General features: G+C 37.2%; 1 protein-coding gene across 1 annotated transcript in view; it reads right to left on the bottom strand.

The window, feature by feature from the left end:
- Window positions 1–3,444: 3,444 nt before the first annotated feature.
- The window catches only part of TPST1 (tyrosylprotein sulfotransferase 1), a 103,358-nt gene continuing 84,015 nt past the window's right edge, over window positions 3,445–22,787 (bottom strand). Inside the window, exon 3 of the mRNA XM_029945717.1 lies at window positions 3,445–3,670. Within this exon, the coding sequence (XP_029801577.1) occupies window positions 3,445–3,670 (226 nt within the window). The remainder of the gene's footprint in view (window positions 3,671–22,787) is intronic.

Genomic DNA, 22,787 nt, shown 5'->3' with positions numbered 1-22,787 from the left:
TGAGTGGCTAAGTCAGTTAAGTGTCCGACTTCGGCTGAGGTCATAATCTCATGGTTTGTGAGTTTGAGCCCCATGTTGGGTTCTGTGCTGACAGCTCGAAGCCTGGAGCTGCTTCAGATCCTGTGTCTCCTCTCTCTCTGCCCCTTTCCTGCCTGTACTATGTCTGCCTATCTCTCTCTCAAAAATAAATAAACATTAAAAAAAAAAGCCACATGAGTGGATGAGTTTGATTAAGGAGACCACGAAACAGAAGTCTTTAATCTGATGGTCTTCAAGGACGTCTATCAATTCACTGAAATTGTAGGTAAAATTCTGTTACCTATGTATCTGTATTTCTAAGATAGGGATCCATACATTTCATCAGATTCTCACTTAGGTTTATAAATCTAAAAAGATAGAGGGCACTATTTAATTAAATGTACCACAATTTTGGGAGTAGAGACTATGATGGGAAAGAGTATGGAATATGTTAGCATTTAATTTCCAATTTACCCTCTGAGTCACAGCAACCATCAAGCACATGATTTTCTATTCAAAATTGGGCAACATGTCCCCAAAATATGCTGACTCAGATACCAATACTTCTAGACTACCCAGAATTGTATGAAAACCAGCACTTTTAGTCCTGGGGCTTTGGATTCTACATTCCCAGTCAAAAAGTGAATTTCTTCCCACTCCTACCCCATACATGGAGAGCACAATCTCCCTAGCCGTTGTCTTTCTCTGGAGCCATTCTCACATCCATCTGACAATCGAAGATCACTTTTTAAACATCACTTTATGAAACTTCATGATCATCAATGCTGGATATAATAGCATCTGAATTTTGCAGGCAAAAAAGTTTTGAAAAAACATAGGATTTCAATTACAAGAAGGGCTATGAAACCCAAACCCACAAAACGAGAATGTCAGCTTGTATGCATTATCATGAAGTGCTCAGAATACAATTATAGTTCACACTTTATCTTTTTTTTGCTCAAAATTATTTGTCACTTTAGAAATAGAGATGGGGGGAAGGTTTTTTTTTATCCAGTGTGAATTCAGAAACCCTTTAAAAAGCCACAGATGTGTACGAAACAAATTCTCTAGTCACGTGGATTCAAACCACAGCATTCTTCCCAACCTACCATTCAAGCAGGCTAAGGATAATGTAGCCTTCAACTTGCATGCAGGAAAACTATAATGTGTACTGCTGGGAAAACCTCTAAATATCATTTGTACATGTTTCTGGTTTATAAAAAACATTGTGATATTATACAAAAGAGAAAGCTATGAATTACCAATTATCAAGAGATTATCAAAGACTATAATAATGGATGTTAGACTGATGTGTACTTCATCTTTAGCAGAGTATAAACTTTTTTAAAACTTCAGAGATGGTTCATAAAAGAATGCATACATGTAGGTAATAACTGGAAAATGTTCAACTACATTAATCAGTGAAACCTATTAAAATCAGCAAACATAAAAAATAAAATTACCTATATTATATGGATAGTCCAAAAGATTAAAAAGAAATTATCAACATATATCAAGCAATTTAAAAATCTTCAGATACTTGGACCTGGTTTAATTCTACTTTCATTAGTCTAACCTTAAAAAAAGAAACTAGTGCCTGAGTGGCTCACTCAGTTGAGTGTCTGACCCTTGATTTCTGCTCAGGTCATGACCCCAAGGCTGTGGGATCTAGCCCTCATCGGGCTCCACGCTGAGCAGAGAGCCTGCTTGAGATTCTCTCCTTTCTGCCTCTAACCCTCTCCCCGCCTTGCGTTTTCTTTCTCTCTCTAAATAAACAAAAAACAAAACAAACAGATACTAAAATATATTCTGTACCAAAAAATGTATTTTGCACAAAGATGTTCACTATAGTATAACTGTCAAACAGAAAATTATATACAACAAAAGGAAAATGGTAAAATGAATTATAGAACATATACTAGGGAAATATATTTTATTTGTTCATTAATTTACTGACCTACTACTGTGTTTCAGAAAGGATCTGAGGTGGCTCATCTGGTAATATATTATGTAACTATGGAAAATCATGTTTAAAAAGCAACATGAGGAGCTCCAGTGGCGCAATTGGTTAGCGCGCGGTACTTATAAAAAGCAACATGGTCATGAATATTAAGAGGAAAGGACTCGATACAAAATTGTGTGCGTGTGCGTGTGTGTGTGTGTGTGTGTGTGTGCAAAAGTAAGATTAGAAAACAGTGCTATCTTACCTTTGTTTAACAATATGCAGGGAAGGAAGGGAATTCCATCAAAGTAAGAATGATATGTGTATGGTCAGTAACATAAAAGAAAGATAGCTCTTCCTATATAGCCACTACAAACTAAAAAAGGAAAATCAAGTATAAAATACCTAAGAGAAAAAAATCTGCATGGAAATTAACCTCATGAAATGTGAATGTGTTTGTCAATTAAAGGTATCAAAAGAACAGAATAAAGAAACAATATAAGGTTGCAGAGAAAGAAGGTCACTGGCACAAGCAAAAGAATACCGAGAAAGCAGGGAATTTTCACCTTGAAATCAAAGAGCCTATCAGTGAACTTACACTAACATAGTTGTGTTGTTTGAACTGCAGTTTCACACAGAATGCATGTAGAGACAGAGCGTAGAATTGTGGTTGCCAGGGGCTGGAAGGAGGGGGAATGGGTGATGACCATGTAGTTTCAGTTTGGGAAGCTGAACTTCCAGAACTTTTTCCATCTGGGTGGCGGTGGCAGTACCCACACAATGTATACCTCGTAACTTAAGTAACAATACTTAATACCACCGAACTATATACCTATAAACTGTCAAAATGGTAAATTTAATTTTATGTATATTTTACCACAATAAAAAAGAATACATTAAGGTCTGATTTGAAATAAATTACATTTGGAAAGGTATATATTCATATTAGCTGAGTTTCCAGCTTGTCTGAAACAATATTTTATAAAGACAGGAGCATAATTTATTAAGAGAAAAAGCTGCAATTACACTTTAATACAACTTTCAATCACAGGGTAGTTTATTACACCTCTTTATTAATAATTCTGATGTAGTCAGTGTTCCATTTTCAAGTTTCAAGAAATCATGCCTCCTTTAAACAAAGGTTTGAAAGTAAAGTAAGCTATTGGGTTCAAAGGGGAAAAAAACCCCTAGAAGTGAGGGCACTAATAATGGTGGTATTTCCAGCAAATTTGCAGTAATCGGCTATGAGAATAAATCTCCCCAACAATCAGCATCATTCCTAGAAACTGCGCAGAAGAGATTAAAGAACTGTCCCCAGAATTCCTGGGAAGAGCCACAGTTACCCTTAAAATGCAGTGGAAGAGTTCTCATGATAAAGCATTCTACAAATAGAATTTTTCGAACTTAAAATTTCTGATCATAAAAAATAAGAAGCAAAATGAGAAAAAAAACTTCTCAGGACCCTAATTCCATATCCAGTTTTCTCAATTCACTTTAAAAATCTCACTTACCCTTCTAGTGTTTTCAAGGATCTTGGGATCGGGTTTTCCATAGTTAGGTGGATTGGCATATGGGTCGTATCCAAGTTTGGCAAGCATGGGTGCAATCACCGCCATGTCTTGTAAAACATCTGGGGGGATCTTCCCAACCCATTTTGATAGCGCTCCCACATTGACTGGCTTGATGACTTGGTCTGTAGATCTCTCCACCCTGAAAACAATACAGTAGAAGTATTTATTTAGAATACCAAAAAATAACATAAAAGACCAATGGAAATTCTTTTTGATAAGTATCTGATTATAAAGCTAATAAAAAAGAGGACACTGATTAGGCTTAACATTATTTACCAGACTTTTAAAAAAATGTTCTAAGTTTGATAGCTATCATGGATAACTTCATATTTCTAGAAACAGGAAAAATAGTCAGCTGAAAACATCTGCACAAATTACAACATCCAAAAAGAAAAAGCCCATATTGCTTAGAAAAACAGCCAATGAACTGATTGAAAGGCATCAAAATTAAACAAATAAATAATATGGATTGATGAATGACTAGAGGGACAAACAGATGGATAGACAGATATGTGATAAAGCAAATATAGCAATATATTAATTATAGCTAGTAGGTGTACCTCTTTCAATTCTTTGTATGTTTGAAATTTTTCATAATAAAATATTAGGGGGGAAATAGCCAACATAATCCACTAAGAATGCAAAATATTCATTTGTTTTATTTTTATTTTTTTCCTTTTTCTTTTTTAGTTCATTTATTTTGAGAGAGAGAGAGCAAGCAAGCACAGGGGAGGGGCAGAGGAAGAGGGAGAGAGGGAGAATCCCAAGCAGGCTCCTGCAGTCAGCACAGAGCCCGAAGCAGGGCTCAAGCTCACGAAATTGTGAGATCATGACCTGAGCTGAAATCAAGAGTCAGACGCTTAATTGACTGAACAACCCAGGTACCCCTGTTCTGTTTTTCTATTGACTTCCTGAAGACCCCTTTTTTCTAAGGAAGGAATAGAAGTGCTGTTTATGATTGTCAATATTTCAGAATAAATTTGTTCTATCTCTGGACCTAGAGATTTACTTTATGCTTGTAGTGGTTATACTTACCATATTTGACTAAATAACTCATAAACTTAGGATAAAATAAATAAATATAAATTAAATAAACATAAAATAACACCTAGATTTAAAATGGATCTGAATTAGCAGATTTTGGCCAAATGACTACAAAACAAAAGTGCTTAAAAGAGTTTTATGATACATAATAAGTCATTCAAATTAGTATCCTAATAAAAGGAAAAAACCCTTTTTAACATGTACATGACCTCTCACTGAAGATAATCACTATATGATGATGAATCCCTCAAAGGGGCTCTAGTCCTAAACAACAGACAAGAGAAAATAAAATGATTAATCCCTGGGATTCTGTGAGACCACCAGCTCCAGATTCCCTTCCTGCCTCAATGACCACATTTTCTCCCTCTCTCAAAATTTCTCCAGGACTCCACTTAACCCGCTCCTCTTTTTTCTCTATACTTTCCCCCTGTATAGGGCTTGATATTTAATGATCTTTTCTGGACACCCTTGGGTTTTCCAGGACAGGTCCAGTTTATACCTATTGCCCCATCTTCAATATTAAGGGCACATCCTACTCACTCTCATAAATGTTCAACTTTGCATGATAAGTTATATGGTCCCCCTACCCGTACACCCTACACACACCTCGAAATTAAGATGGTCTAAAAACTGGACCCATCATCTTCTGCTCAAGATCGGATCATTGTGACACACCGCCGCCTATCCATAAGGCAAAGGCAGAGATCTCAGATGGGGCAGGGAGAAAGAAAGCAAGACCACTCCCAAGGTACCCAGTTCTATAGTCTTTATCTTTGAGTAAGACACCTCTCCTTCATTCCTACTGCCACTACCTCAGTTCCTATCACCATCACATCTCCCCCAGATCATTACAAAACTGCCTAATTTAGCTGCATTTAAATAGTTGGCTTCCTTGCCCAAGTATCTATCATTCCACTGAGACATAAGGAGGGTCTATATCTTGTTAATCTCATTATCACTAGCACCTAGCATATTAACATGTAATAGATGCTCAATTAATGTTTATTAAGTGAATGACTAAAAGCATTTCATGGGGGGAAAACAGCCCTATAAATTTAATTTAGACAGATATGCTCAAGAAAAGTCAAGGATCATTTTTATGCAGAGATCAACTGACACAAGATGAACTAACCAGAAAACATACAAGTGCTAAACTGCATGATATTTTCTGTGGGAGCATTAGGAATGTTAGAGAATGGGAGTCATGTCTGCAAAAATAAACATCGCCAGAAAAATAAGGCTTATAGTAAACAAAGAACATTATCTATTCATTCTATGTTAGCCTTTACATGTGATATCTAATTATAGATTCTTCAAACAACCTTATGAGAAAGGTATCAGTCCCCATTTTTCAAATGTGTAAACTGAAATCCAGATAAAGTAAATGATTTATCCAGGGTCATACAGCCTGGAAAAAATGGAGTTAGGATTTGAAGCTCTAATTCCAAAGCTCCAATTTTTCCCAGTTTCTCTTATTGATCTTCTTAATTTTCACAGTCTATGCCTCCCTGAAAACTTTACTCTTTTGTTCTTTACTGCATAGCGTGAGCATTGGTTTGCCACAATGCTAAAAATATAAAGATATACTATATACATTAGGTATATATAGTGCTTTGCTGGTAATGTTTAACAACCTGATCTCCAGGGAGGGGAAAAGCCATGATCTGTTACATTTACTGATGTCCATGTTATAAATACTGCACCTACCATGGCTGATTCCAAACTACCAACATGCCTCACCAACTGCAGAGTTGAGAAGAGATGTGCAAACTGGGCTCTTGATGGCCAGGGCAAGTCAGCTCTCGCCGACCACTGGGTATCTGCAGGGCCATGATCCCCTATCTCAAATTCTGAGATCTAAAAAGCTCTAAAAACGAAACATTTTCTTTCCTGCATTTGGCAGCAAAACATGACCTGAAATGACAGGAATTTATTTATAGTCATTATTCTAGTTGCTATAAACAACCTAACTCTTTGATGAAGAAATATTAAGGTGTATGATTATACAGTGCTGACACAGAGCAAGCAGAGGGTATTATATAATATGTGTTATGTATCTTAAATGACTGTACTGAGATCCACATATTTCTGAGTTCTGAAACATATGTGTGTTAAGCCCTGGAGTCACACATAGGTTCTTGTATGTCATGACTGGGAAGTTGGTGTTATCTTGAAAATGATGAGAAATGATAGAAGAGTTTTAATCATGGGACTGACATGATAAGCTATTCACGCTAAGCATTTAATGCTGATAATTATGGGTAAGGTAGATTGAGGTAAGAATCAAGGTCAGAAAAACTAGTGAAGATGTTCAACTATATATTGGAAAACTTGAGAAAGTATTAATTCAACTAAAGAAAGTGCTAGAAGTAGAAGAAAAACTTGACCGATTAAAAAAATATTGATAAGACTTAGTGGCCAATTATATATGGGGAAGAGAGGATGGCGTCTAGATGAATCCAGATTAGATGTGAAGGGCAGAGTAGATAGTGTTATCATTCATTACAGTAGGCAGTATGGAAGGAGAGCATCATGATGTTGTTGCTTTGTTTTGTTTCACGAGTATGGACCCAGAAAAAGAGGTAAATTGATAGTAATCAGAAAGTTACAAAGCCTAAAGAAAAACTAGAGTTGACTAAGAGACTAGAATGTAGTATATGCTCAATAAACAATTGCTATTATCGTTTTTCATCAAGATTATAGCACTGTTCATAAGAAACATGAAAAGTATTATTTATCATTATGATCAAATTAATAATTTAAAGTCCTAACCATCTCTTGTCTGAAAGCGATACAGAACTCTAAAATGAAACAATCTGGAAAGGTTTTTGTTATGTAGCCACTGGGTCAAAAGATCCACTAGCAGCAAATGTAGTTATTATGGACTTGGGAAGGCCTACAGCCTACCAATCAGATGTTTCTCTTTAAGACAGTAGTAATGACGTTTTTTATTTATGATGATTAAATTCAAACTAAACATTTTCTGAATACCCACTATGTGTCAGGTCAAGTGTTGGATACTAAGGATGCAAAAATGACTGATTAGGACACAGCACTCCTCTCAAGAAGCTCCGAGTCTAATACTTATGAGACTGAAACAAATACATATGACTAATATGCAGCATAATAAATATAATGACAAAAGCTAAGAACTACGCAAGTGATTCCAGATAACACAAAAAAAGCCATTCTTCTCCTAGGGTGGGACATGAATCAGGGCAAGTTGCCAAGCTATTAAGGCAAGGGTTAGCAATCTATGGGTCACAGGCCAAATTCAATTCCACTGACTGTTTTTGTCTGGCCTTCAAGCAAAGAATGGTTTTTACAAATTTAAATGGTTTTTAAAATCTCAAAAGAATATTTTGTAACACATGAAAATCATGTGAAATTCCAATGTCATAGTTTTATTGGAATACAGCTCCGCTCATTTGTTTCCACGTTATCTATGGCCACGCTTCAATGGCAGAGTTGAGTAGCTGAGGTAAAGTCCATCTTGTTCCGCAAACATAACGTATTTAGCATTCGGCTCTTCATAGAAAACAACTGTCAATTGTAATCTGAGACTGCGTCGTAAGGGCGTGTAGAATTTGTGTGGGGGAGTCTCAGGTGCTGTGCTTCCTCACAGAAGGACCCCATCAACTTTTACACACACACGAGAGACCTGGTGCACTTAGAAAGTGGAGAGCCAAGAATGTATTGAAGCTGCTTGGGTGGGGAAGGTGAGAGGGAGAAAAGAAATAAAAAAGCATTTACTTTGCACTTACCAGGTTCAAAAGGGTATTTGCTGAGCTACAAGATAAAAAAAAAAATAGAATGAAATAGAAATTAAAATAAAAAATGAGACGGTGGGTATGGTCCGAATCCTCCAGGAGGTCACTGCCTGGGGTGAGCCACACCAACTGTCTACAATTAAATGCTCAGAATGGCTTCTTAGTTCCAAATCAGCTCTCAGGCTCACCTTTCCTCTCTTCCAAAGGGCTGTAGTTGTTTCGTTTGCCTTTCTGTATGAGGCAGCAAGGTGCGGTGGGCAAATGCAGATTTGGAAGTTGGGCCTGTGTGATCTAGCTTTGTGATCTAAGAAAACTGATCCTCAGACTGAGGATGACCACTAACACTCATTTTTATTTTCTTAAATTTATAATAGCTTATTGTCAAATTGGTTTCCATATAACACCCAGTGCTTTTCCCCACAAGTGCCCCGCCTCCATGACTATCATCCCCTTCCCCCCTCCCCTTCCCCCTTCAGCCCTCTGTTCGTTTTCAGTATTCAATAGTTTCTCATGATTTGTGTCCCTCGCTCTCCCCAACTCTCTTTCCCCCTTCCCCTCCCTATGGTCCTCTGTTAGGTTTCTCCTGATAGACCTATGAGTGCAAACATATGCCATCACCTGATGAATGGATCAAGAAGATGTGGTATATATATATACAATGGAGTACTACATGGCAATGAGGAAGAATGAAATCTGGCCATTTGTAGCAACGTGGATGGACCTCGAGGGTGTCATGCTAAGCAAAATAAGTCAGGCAGAGAAGGACAGATAACACTCAGTTTTAAAAAACATTCTTCAAGAGCAGAGATTGGCAAACTGGCCCAAATCTGCTCTGCTGCCTATTTTGTAAATAAAGTTCTACTGCAACATAGCCACATCCACTTGTTTCTGCACAGTGTCTGGCTGCTTTTGCTCGGAGTCAGAGCTGAATAGTACAACAGAAACTGTATGGCCTGTCAGGCCAAAAATACCTGGTCCTTTACAGAAAAAGTTTGTTGATCTCTGTTCAAAAGGATACAGTTATTAAGAGAGAAATGAGCTTCATTCAGAAAGTCTGATTTTCTTTTCTAGAAAATAATCTGCAGGCTGCGTGCAGCTCATCAAATCTCCCTCACTCCTTTAGTCTTTCTAGAAACTAACCAACACTTAGGCCTGATTGTCCCAGGGGATAAATTAGTTACCATTCCCATATCCACTAGTGTCAATGGGACCTTAAAACAGAGTGTCTGCTAGACTGGAATTTCTCAGCACCCACAGCTTGGGCAAGGCACTGCAAGGCCAGATTTGTGTGAATCAGCAGGCTCTGCCACAGTCCTAGGCACCCAGGCTCCCCTCCCTCTGCAGTGTTCATGGTGGAGCCACCTGCCCTCAGGGACAATGCCAAAATCTTGGAATGACTGAGGTGAATATAATCTTCTAAGACACTCATTTTAAAAGCACGTATCTTGCTTGAACAAGGCAGGCTGCCAAACCACAGGTCTGAATTATGATACACAGCAACTACTACAGGAAACCAAATTCTCTGGACTAAAGGAAGCATCATGGCTGGAATGGCCAGCCAAAAAGGAATGGGTAAGAGTACATAATCCATACTGTTATACTTATTAGACTAAAACAAAAGACGAAATACCATTAAAAGTTATGTTTTCAAAGACTACTTCACTCTTAGCAAATGCTTAGGTTATGTTTTATGAAAGTGGATTTAGGGGCACCTGCTCAGCTCAGTCAATTAACAGACAACTCTCGATCTCAGCTCAGGTCATGATCTCACCGGTCTGTAGGACTGAGCCCTACGTTGGGCTCTGCACTGAAAGTGCAGACCCTGCTTAGGATTGTCTCTCCCCCTCTCTCCCCTTCCCCTGTTCTCTCTCTCAAAATAAACCTTAAAAACTGTGTACACACAGAAATTCAATTTTGTAATGTGTTATATATTCTCATAGAATCCTACCAAAATGCTCACAATGACAGTGATATGATGGTGATTTTTATATTCTTACCTAACTTTTCTTTTACTTTCCAATTTTCCATAATAAACAATGTCTTTCTTTTTTAGCCCATGGAATAGTGGGATTGCAAAAATCCATGCAGAAGTCTAATAACTATCTAAAGCTCAACACAATTCAAACCTGACTCCTGATTTTATCACCAAATACTATATCCATGGCCCTCCCAATTGTATCTGAAAACCACTCCTTTCTTCTGGCTGTGCAGCATAAAATAAAACCGGAACTATCTTTTGACTACCTTCTTTCTCTCAAACTCCACATCTAATCCGTCTGAAATCTTATCAATTTATACCTCAAAAATATATTCAAATATGGTCATTTCTCATTAACTCCACGGCTACTCCCCTGGTCCAAGCCAACATTATCTCTAGCCTGGATTTCTACAATATTCTAATAGTTTCCCTCCTTCTTCCTTTACATTCCTGTGGTCTTTCTTCAGTACATATACCAGAGAGAGTTAGATCGTGTCACTCCTCTGCTCAAAATCCTGCAACGCCTCCCCAGGTATTCCAAGTCTAAGGCCTGAAAATGAGAGGGAATCTGAGAAACCACAAGAATAGGTTTTTTAAACTTGTCAAATCATCCATGAAAACAAAGAAACCAGACAGCAAAGCCAAAACATCATGAAAAACATTTAAAATAAAATTAGGTGACTAAGTTGCCCGACAGACCCCAAAATACACGTGGCTGTAAACAATAACATAACTGTAATACCTACATGAAATGAGGGGGAGGAAGGAGAAGGTAGCAACAGAATATCAGAAAGACATTTACATGGTTGACCCTTGAACACCATGGTATTTAGGGTTGCTGACCCTTACACACTTGAAAATCCTTTTATAATTCTTTTCTTTTGTTAAGTAATTTCTATGCCCAATGTGGGACTTGAACTCATGATCCCTGAGATGAAGAGTCACATGCTCTACCAACTGAGCCAGCCAGGCATCCCCTTTGTATAACTTTGGACTTCCCCTAGACTTAACTACTAATAGTCTGTTGCCAGGAAGAGTTACTGATAACATAAAAAGTCAATTAACACATATTTTGTATGTTATATGTATTTTATACTGTAAAGTGATAAAGTAAGCTAGCGAAAACAGTTATTTTAAAAATCACAAGTTGGAAAAAATGCACTACTTATGGTACTGTAAGTTTAGTCAATAGCATTGTAGATGGTACAAAACACTGTTATGTGTTATACATATTTCTAATATAGCCATCAAAAAATGAAAATATGTACAGTCTCTAAGTTGTGTGCATAATTCTTGGTAAAACTTAACTTTCTATAATAGATTTGTATGTATTTCATGACAGTAGATGATAAAAGACTAGTACCTCCATATATCTTATGCACACGACACACCTTACTTCTACTTTTTGTTTTTCTCTTTTCAATATCTCTAGGCCACATGGTTCGTTTGAGAATTTTTTTAAATTGTCACAAATCTCCAAAAATTTTTCCAATATATTTATTGAAAAAGTCCATGTATTAGTGGACCTGCACATTTCAAAGCCACGTTACTCAAAGATCAACTGTACCTTGAAAATTACACCAGAGCTATTTGAGAACATAGTTGAAACTGGGAGGGATGTCCCCCAGACCTAAAGGTGAGTATAAAGGTAAGTTCTGAAAGGAGTCAGAGAAGACTGGGAAACATGAACTCTTGAAACCAACCAGCCAAAGCTCCTTTCCAGGACAGGGCACTACACTAAAAAGAAAGTTTAGAGTAGAGTCAGACTAGGGTCAGAGACAAAGGAATGAGAAGATTGAGAACATGCTTGAGACTAGGGCAGAGAGCCAGGAAATATCAAAAAGTAAGCCACCATACTATTTAAAACCTTACAGAGAAAACAGAAGGAGATCTGTGAAATTTATAAAGATATCTTGAACTATTCCTCCTTCAAAAAGTTCAAGAAAACTATTTTCATGTACAAATGGACAAAAAAAAAAGTTAAGATCAAATCTCGTACAAAGTTATTATAAGAAAAAAATAGAATGAGAGTAACATTCCTATGGATATGAAAAACAGCCAAAAAAAAAAAACCCACCCACAAAACATACTAGAATTATAACTTACCATTTTGTTTCTTTTTTTTGAGAGAGAGCACACACGTGGGGAAGGAGCAGAGAGAAGGGGAGAGAGGATCCAAAGTGGGCTCTGCACTGACAGCAGCAAGCCTGATGTGGGGCTCAAAATCACATAACCGTGAACCATGACCTGAGCGGAAAGTAGGATGCTCAACAACTGAGCCACCCAGGTGCCCCTATAACTTACTATTTTAAAACAAGCTAAAAGACATTAAGACAATGATACAAGACATGGAAGAACAACATAAATCATAATTATAATAACTCAGAAATGAAGTGCTAGAACTCAGGAAAAAATTAGAAATGAAAAAAATCATTTCATAAATGAAGACTAAGCTTGAAGGCAGGCAAGAGTTAATAAATACAACAGGTACTCTTAAAAGAAGTTAAAAGTGAAATAGAATAATGCCCTAAAAGATTTAAATGTTTTTCATTTTAAAACAATTTTATATCCTAGGGGCACCTGGGTGGTTCAGTTGGTTGGGTATCCGACTTCAGCTTAGGTCATGATCTTGCAATTCATGAGTTTGGGCCCTGCGTTGGGCTCTGTGCTGACAGCTCAGAGCCTGGATGGAGCCTGCTTCGGATTCTGTGTCTCCCTCTCTCTCTTACTCTCCCCCCTGCTCTGTCTCTGTCTCTCTTTCAAAAAATAAACAAACATTAACAAAATTAAAAAATAAATAAATAAAATAATTTTATATCCTGGGACCTTACTGAATTTATTTATTAGTTCTAGCAGTTTTTTGCTGGAGTCTTTCAGGTTTCCTATGTATGATTTCGTCTGCAAATAGGGAAAGATTAACTTCTTTTTAACCAATTTGGATGCCTTTTGTTTCTTTTTGTTATCTGACTGCTGAGGTTAGGACTCCCAGTACTATGTTAAATAATAGTGGTTGAGAGTGGACGTTCCTGTCTTGTTCCTGACCGCAGAGGGAAAGCTCTCAGTTCTGCCCCATTGAGGATACTAGCTATGGGTTTTTCATACATGGCCTTTATTATGCTGTGGTATATTCGCTCTAAAACCTACTTTGTTGAGGTTTTTTTTTAATTATTATGAATGTATGTTGTATCTTGTCAAATGCTTTTTCTGTGTCTACTGAAAGGATATGGTTCTTATTCTTTATTAAGTGGTGTATCACATGGATTGATTTGTGGTTTTTGAGCCACCTTTGCAGTCCAGGAGTAAATCCCACTTTTCTATATAATTTTCTATATAATTTATTTCTGCTCTAATCTTTGTTATTTCCTTCCTTCTGCTGGTTTTAGATTTGTTTCTTGTTCTTTTTCTACTCCTTTAGGTGCAAGGTTAGGTTGTTTGAGATTTTTCTTGCTTGTTGAGGTAGCCCTGTATTATTATAAATTTCCCTCATAGAGCCCCTTGCTGCATACCAGAGACTTTGGACCACTGTGTTTTCATTTTCATTTGTTTCCATGTACTTTTTAATTTCTTTGATTTTCTACTTGACTCATTCATTGTTCAGTAGCATGTTATTTAACTTCCACATATTTGTGGTCTTTCCAGATTTTTTCTCATGGTTGACTTCTAGTTTCATGACTTCTAATTTCATGGTCAGAAATCATGCATGGTATGATTTTTTTCTTCTTTAATTTGTTGTGGTTTTGTGAACTAACATGTGATCTATTCTGGAGAATGTTGCATGTGCACTTGAAAAGAATGTGTATTCTGCTGTTTCAGGATAAAATGTTCTGAACATACCTGTTAGATCCATGTGCTCCCGTGTGTCATTCAGAACCACTGCTTCATTGTTTCATATTTAGATGAACTGTCATTGATGTGAGTGGTGTGTTACTATAACTGTATTATCATTAATTAGTTTATGTCTGTTGTTAACTATTTTATGTATTTGGGTTCTCCTACGTTCAGTGCATACATATTTGTAATTGCCATATTGTCTCACTGGACTGTCCTCTTTATTATTATATAGTGTCCTTTGTTGTCTCTTGTTACAATCTTTGTTTTAAAGTCTACTTTGATATAGTATTGCTACTCTGGCTTTCTTTTGGCATCCGTTTGCATGCTAGGTGCTTCTCCATCCATTCACTTTCAATCTGCAGGTGTCTTAGTATAAAATTGGTCTCTTATAGACAGCATACAGATGGGTCTTTTTTTCTTATCCATTCTGTCACTCTGTGCCTTTTGATTAAGGTGTTTAGTTCATTTACATTCAAAGCAATTACTGATATATATGTATTTATTGTCATTTTATTACTTGTTTCATGGTTGTTTCTGGAGATTGTCTCTGATCCTTTCATGTCTTTCATTCTTTCATGTTTGCCAATTTTCTTTAGTGATATATTTGGGTTTATTTCTCTTTATTCTTTGCATATTTGTTCGTGGTTTTTGATACATGGCTACATTCGGTTTCTATATAGTCTCTTCTGCATGTAGCAATCTATTATTAAGTTGATGGTCATTTAAGTTTGAACCTATTCTTTTCTCCTCCCTCCCCATATTTTAGGTATATTATTATATTTTATATCCTTTTTTCATGAATTCCTTGACTTATTTTCTACAGAAATACTCATTTTTACTGCTTTTGTGTTTCCTATCTCTGTACTGCCACTTTTGTTCTCTTCTTTCCACTCAAAGAGTTCCTTTTAATATTTCTTGCAAAGCTGGTTTAGTGATCATGAACTCCTTCAGCTTTTGTCTGTCTGGGAAACTCTTTATCTCCTTTCTATTCTGTATGATAGCTTTGCTGGATAACGTATTCTTGGCTGCGGATTTTTTCCATTTCACACTTTGAATATATCATGCCATTCCCTCTGGCTTGCAAAGTTTCTACTGAAAACTCTCCTGTTAGCTTTATGGGTTTTCCCTTGTAAGTTAATGACTTTTGTCTTGCTGCTGCTTTTAAGACTTTTTTAGCACTATACTTTGTGAATTTAATTACAACATGTTTTGGTGTGGGCCTTTGGCGAACAGTATTTTCCCTGAACCCAGGGCCGAGGTTATCAAGCTTGGAGTGGGCAAGCACTCAGGAAAACTCTTGGGCATGGCACACTGCTAGTAGGTTAGGTAGAAGTGCCTCTTACTGGTGGCTCTGTGTTTATCCTAGAGGACAAGGGAGGAAAATGGTGCCTGCCAGCTCCCTCATTTTCAGTAAAGTCCTCCGACATGCTCTGAAATCAGTATGAACAGATTTGTCTCCTGTTTGCCCCTCACGCTGTGTAAACTGCCATTTTTATGTTTCCTCTCCATGCAAGCTGCTGTTTCTTTAAGGGCAGCAACTGAGCTATTGCTCACACTCCTGGCTCACCCTGTGCTGATTCAGCAGACTTTTAAAACTCCAAGCTCCAAGTACCACTGGTTTCATAAACACATGAAATTCAGTCCCTCTGGTTTTAAAGCCAAACATTTTAGGGATTTGTCTTTCCCATGTGAGCTCCCTGGTGCAAGGGCCCATTTCTCTGCCCTCTCCATGCACATAGCTCTTACCCTCCTGCGGGGAGCCTCCCTCTGCTTTTCTGACCTTCCTAACCTTTCAGCTGCAGCTTCTTCTCTACATTTAGTCGTAGAGTTTGTTTTGCCAGTCTACAGATCAGTCTCCAGTTTGTTACCTTGGATGTGGAGGGTATCTAGTTCAAAATGTGGGACAGAGTGAGCTCACGTTCCTCTTACTCCATCATCTTCCCAAGCTCCTCCAAAGAAAGCATTTACATATTTTTTTCCAGGTATATAGTGACAGTATATGATCTGCCCAAGAATAAATATTTGCTTTAAAAATAAAATTTGCTTTACGACATAAAGATGTAATCCAGTGGGACTTCAAAGGAAAACAATCCACCAAGCATGTAGGCAAAATAAGCATGTGACTTATAGCAGAAAAATAAAATAATAAAGAATATGGATCAAAATTAGATTATTAGACTTTCCAACATGAAAACTTTTTGCCAGTGGTCTTTTAAACATGCACATGGAAGAAAACTGAGCCAAAAACTTCAGATCTAGAAAAACTGACTTTCATGGACAACTGACCTAGAATAGCTCTTACCAAAGTTAAGAACTCAGGGTTATTGTTTCTATGGACACTTTCTGAAAACTCTGCTACAGTGCAATTAAACACATTTTTTTCTGTAAAAGACTAGATGGTAAATATCTGAGGCTATCAAGGCACAGTCTCTGTTGAACATCCTCCTTTTTTAATTTTACAACCCTCTAAAATTTTGTAAAAACCATTCCTAGCTCACAAGCCATATAGAAACAGGTGGCAAGCCATGGTTTCCAACCCCTGTACTAGAAAATGAGTTTCAGACAAACAAAATAGTTAGGGGGCACTGACAAAGGACTGGGAGACCCTGACCAGACAGAAGTAGTAAAATAATTATTTTCAGCTAAAAGAAACTAGGGCATGTTAAAGAAATGACTCATTCCTGATCTGAGCTAAGCCTGTAATATCTACTCATACCAGATAGCAAGGAAATTATGAGACACTCCCATGGTCAGGGCAAAAGTCCGCAGGAGCCAATCTGAAGAAGCTTCTAGTGGGCCAGAGATGAGACAATTTGAACAAAAATAATAATTGCAATAGACTGAAATCTGAAGTTAGTCTCTTGGAAATATATGAAAAGGAATCAACTCATCTTGAAAACTACCAAATAAACATTAAGAATCAAGTATTTATCATGCCTTTTTCCTATGTGGACCATAAACCTGGGTAACCAAATAGTAAACACATGAATGTACCTCCTTATAAAATTTTTTTCAAATAATATGTAGAAAAGAAATCAGAATTATAATATCAAAATTTTGTAAGGTCAAACAAACTGATGAATCTAGGCACCAAGGATTAATGACTGCTAAAATCACAAAAAGACAACTACACACAGATAAGTACTGAATATATATACACACACATACATACATACACACACACACACTATGTTATTTTACCTATGATAAAGTTTGATTTATCAATTAGGCACAATAACAAATTAACAATAACTGAAAATAGAATAGAATAATTATAATATATATATAAAAGTTATGTAACTGTGGTCTCTCTATCAAAATATCAGATTGTACTGTATTCACCCTTCTTGCAATGATGTGAAGATGATAAAAAGCCTAGGTGATGAGAAAGTGAGGTGAATGATACAGGCATTGTGACACAGCATCAGGCTACTACTGACCTTCTGATAATGTGCCAAAAGGATTATCTGCATCTAGGCTGTGGGTGACAATGGATAACTAAAATTGGAAAGCAAAACTGTAGGCAAGGGTGGGGGCTACTGTACTGCTTTGTGTATGATACCAATGTCCTAAATTCCCACAGGATTTGGGTCTAATTCTAACTCTGTTCTTTACCACTTATCAAGATAAATCAACTGATTCATACGCAAAAAGCTATTATTTAAGTACAAAGGAAGGTCTCATTAGAAAGGGTAATGAAGCCTAAACAGCAGCATTAAACTGGAGGTTCCATGGGTATGTTCAGTTGGAAGGCTAAACTATGGCTAAACAAGAAAGGTAGCTACCTAACATAGGCTCACTGCGACATGTATAACGTGTATATGCATTCCTACCCCACTCCCCACCCTCGATGTGTGTTCCATAAGGGCAGGAATTTGTGTCTCAAGTGCTTACAATGTGCTAAGGAAAATAACAGAAGGTCAATAAATATTTGTTGAATAAATGAGTAAACTGGACAAATCTGTTTCTGATTCTTCAGATGAAATCAGCATTTCTAGGTTTAGAATAATAATTACCAAAAGGTCAAGAAAAAAAAAAATAGAATCTCTCTCCTCCCCTCCTTCCCCTTCCTCTCCCTTGTGTCTGGTCATGTCTCAGTCCTTATTCTTTAGGTCCTTGAACATTCTGGGAGAAAAGCAGCTCTGTTGTGGTTTTATCTCTGGTTGTTTTATTTTCCCTATGCAACAACATCTTGGTGTTTGGCCAGACTAGCATTCTTTATAAGGAACAGATTTTATTTCTTTTTTTACAGCCTACAAGTAGTTGTGAAAACACTGGTACTTTATTTCTCAAAAGTTCACTTATTTGTTCATTCTACTGTGCTCCTCCAGCATGAAATAACAGAATCAAGCTAGTTAAATGTTGGTAATAATTGCCCTAGCCCATTCTGGATTTCAAGAATAGCATATGTGACCAAATATTTAAATACTACCTAAAATCAAATAGGGTAATCATCAGATTCATTATTAAACCTAGATTTATGTTTTCACCTCAAAGGTACATTATTTTAATGTTATACTTTAATTAAGGCCAGAAGAAAAAGACTTTTAGTAGTAATAAATAATGAAACTGTGGTTGAATTTCCTTCCACAATGATTTAATTATACAGCTTTATTTATCCCTGATTTGAACAACACTGACAGAGTAATAATGATAATATATTTGAAGATCTTAAACTACCTCACAAAATATAAAGTACCAACAGAACTTCAACAACGGCAACTTTTTTTCAGCATTTAATTAAAATTCTTACGTATATACTCATGGAAGCACCATCCAGAACATTCTCAGCCACTAAACTGGCTCCTTTGTGTGTCATCTCAGTCAGTACCCATAAGATAAACGGTATTCTAATTATTCATAGATCAATTTTACCTGTTTTTGAAATTTATATAAATGGAAACTCAAATTATACACTCTTTGTGTCTGGCTTTTTTTGCAAAGCATATGTGTGAGATTCAACATGTGAATCTCGCATAGTCAGTAGCTCAATGCATGACGATACCACATCATCTGTTCCCCTGTTGATAAGCATTTGGTTTTGCTTCTAGCTTTTGAAATAGTTATAATAGTTATTAATAGTGCTGCCATAAGTATTTTTATGTAAGTTTTATAGTGTAATTTTTTTTTTTACATCTATTAACTTCTGTTTCATATACGCCCAGGAGGGGATTTGATGGGTCAGAGGGTAGTCAGGCACTGTGATAGGGAATATAGGATAAAATAGGCAGAGAGGGAAAGATTAGGACCCTAAGGTCCCTGAGTGGGGAAAAACACAGATTTTAAAACAATGCTGGGAGCATCTGACCCAGGAGCAAACTCCCTCAGCCATAAGGTTCCTCTTAAAAATGGAACAGACATCACTACTCTCCCTCAGGTTCCCCTCAGGAATTTGGCAAACAAAATACCTAACTAAAACAAGCAAACTATAAAACATAAGTTATATGAGAGACGGTAGGACCACAGTCCGATCCTCACACAATGGAATCCAGCCAGTCAGGAACGGACAACCCAGGACTAGAGTTATCAAGCCAATAAGGGTAGAACCTGAGAAGGAATGACGGGGAAGGAATGGGGCTGAGAAAGCCCTAGAAAACAAAGCCCCTTGCCTACAGTTGTGGGCACTCACTTTCAAATGCCCCCTCTCTATAAAGAGAGCTTTCATACTATTCTTACTTTCTGATCTTATACTCTAATAAACTTTGCCTGCTGATTTTGTTCTGTGTTGACCTCTTCATTCTTCAAAGTGTAAGACAACAAATCCTGGACTGAGATAAAAAACAACAACCCTGCAACAGCATATTTGCTATAGCAAACAGTTTTCTCAAGTGGTTACACTGGTTTATACTCCCACCAACATTAAGAATTCCAGTTGCTTCATATCCTTGCCAACACTATGCATTTTCCATCCATTTAATACTAACTATTCTGGTGGATATGTAGGGGTATCTCACTATGGTTTTAATTTGCATTTCCTATTGACTAATAATAGTAAGACCACATTTTTATTCACTTATTTTTTTATGCAGAATTAGAATGGTGAAAAGATCTCACCTCATTAATCTATTCAAAAATTATATGCTGAATGAAGGAAGACAGCAGGACTCCTGAAAAGTAGAGAGAAGTGTGGCTTTATCTTTTCTGTCTTGAAGCAAGTGATCTTTGAAAGACTTTTTTCTAAGGAGCATCTTGGCAAGTGCTAAGTCAACCGATGGGACTTCACCCATGTTTTTAAAACTTTATAATAGATTCACATCCAGTGTTCTTTCATTTCATCCTGAAGGATTCCCCTTAGAATTTGTTGTAGGCAGATGAACTGCAAATTCTCTTGCTGTTTACGTGCAAAGATTGTCTCTCTTCTTCATTTCTGAAGGGCAGTTTTGACAGGTAAAGAATTCTTAGTTGAGTTCTGCCTTCCAGCACTGTGAATATGCATCTCATGCATCCTGGAATCCATGGTTTCTTCTTTTATTTAATGTTTATTTGGTGGGGGTGGGGGAAGGGGGGAGGGGAGGAGCAGAGAGAGAGAGGGGGGGACAGAGGATCTGCTCTGCACTGACAACAGAGAGCCCAATGCATGAGATCATGACCTTAGCCAAAGTTGGACGCTTAACTGACTAAGCCACCCAGGAATCCATGGATGCTAATGAAAAGGAAGCTGTTACTCTTATTGAGATCCCTTGTAGGTCATGAGTCCTTTTCTCTTGCTGCTTTAAAGATTTTCTTTGTCTTCTGAAGTTTGATTATGATGTGTCTATGTGTGGATCTCTTTGGTTTTGTCTTACTTGGGAGTTCATTGAACTTCTTGGATGCATAGATCCGTGTTTTTATTAAAATTTAGCCATTATTTTTTTCAAATATCTTTTCTGCTCATTTGGTATCTCTTCTCTTTGTAGGATTCCCATCATGTGTATGTTAAAACATTTGATGGTGTCCCACAGGTTCTATGTGTATGTGTGTGTGTGTGTATACATATTTTTTTTCTGTTCCTCTGATTGGATAGTAGCAATTAATGCATCTATAAGTTTGCAAGTTTCTTTCTTCTAGTTCAAACCTCTTGGGCTAAATGAGTCAATTTTTCATCTTATTTATTGTCAACTCCAGAATTCTTATCTGGTTTATTTTAGTTCCATCTCTTTATCCGTATTCTCTATTTGGTGAGACACTGTTCTCACACTTTGCTTTATTTTTTCTAAAAAATAATTTTTTTATGTTTGTTTCTGAGAGAGAGCCAGAGCATGAGCAGGGGAAGGGCAGAGAGAGAGGGAGACACAGAATGTGAAGCACACTCCAGGCTCTGAGCTGTCAGCACAGAGCCTGATGTGGAACTCAAACTTGCAAACAGTGAGATCATGACCTGAGCCAAAGCTGGATGCTTAACCAACTGAGCCACCCAGGCACCCCAGGAATCCATGTTTCTAATGAAAAGGAAGATGTTACTCTTATTAAGAATCCCTTGCAGGCCAACTGAGTGAGCCATTCAGGTGCCCCCATTTATAATTCTTGATAGGTGAGAACTTTTGGCTATTTCTTGCTGTTCTGCTATTGTTTTGTTCCCCTTTTTATCTCTTGCTGTCTTCTTTTGTTATTTGATGGTTTTATGTAATGGTTTCCTTTGAGGTTTTTTTTCTCTTTATCTTCTAGGTATCTATGACAGGTTTTTTTCTTGTGATTACAAGGATTCCATAAAATTACCTTGTAGCTACAATTTTCTGATTTAGGTTGACCACAACTTAAATCTAGTCATATACAAAAACTTCATACTCCCTTTCACACATACTTTGTTTTTTTTATAGTCAGAGTATGCATCATTAAAAAAAATATTTTAAAATGCTTATTTAATTTTGAGAGAGGAACAGAGGATCCAAAGCAGGCTCTGTGTTGACAGCAGACAGCCCAACGCAGGGCTTGAACTCATGAACCACAAGATCATGACCTGAGCACAAGCTTTTGTGACTACAATTTTTAAAAAATTCTTTTTACATTTATTTACTTTTGAGAGACACAGAGCATGAGCAGGGGAGGAGCAGAGAGAGAGACACACACACACACAGAATCTGAAGCAGGCTCCAGGCTCTGAGTTGTCAGCACAGAGCCCAACATGGGGCTTGAACCTATAAACCATGAGATTGTGACCTGAGCCAAAGTCCGATGCTTAATTGACTGAGCCACCCAGGTGCCCCATGACTATAATTATTCTTAATGTTTCTGTCTTTTAACTTTAAAAAAAAAATTTTTTTTTTTGATACAGAGAGAGATAGAGCATGAGAGTGGGAGGGGCAGAGAGAGAAGGAGACACGGAACCGGAAACAGACTCCAGGCTCTGAGCTAGCTGTCAGCACAGAGCCCGATGCGGGGCTTGAACCCACGAATGTGAGATCTGACCTGAGCCGAAGTCGGAGGCTTAACCGACTGAGCCACCCAGGCACCCCTTCTGTCTTTTAACTTTTATATTAGGATTAAAAGTAATTTATATATCACCATTACAGTATCACATTGATGCTGTATTTGACTCTACATTTACCTATACCATGAGATTTATGCTTTCATATGGCTGTCTAGCTTGTTTTCATTTCAATTGAAAGAACTCCCTTTAGCATTTCTTGTAAGGTAGGTCTAATGGTGATAAACTC

Source organism: Suricata suricatta, chromosome 8 (assembly GCF_006229205.1).
Source record: "Suricata suricatta isolate VVHF042 chromosome 8, meerkat_22Aug2017_6uvM2_HiC, whole genome shotgun sequence".
NCBI classification, from domain to species: Eukaryota; Metazoa; Chordata; class Mammalia; order Carnivora; family Herpestidae; genus Suricata; species Suricata suricatta.
The sequence above is the reverse complement of the archived record's forward strand: the minus strand, read 5'-3'. Positions and strand labels throughout refer to the sequence as shown.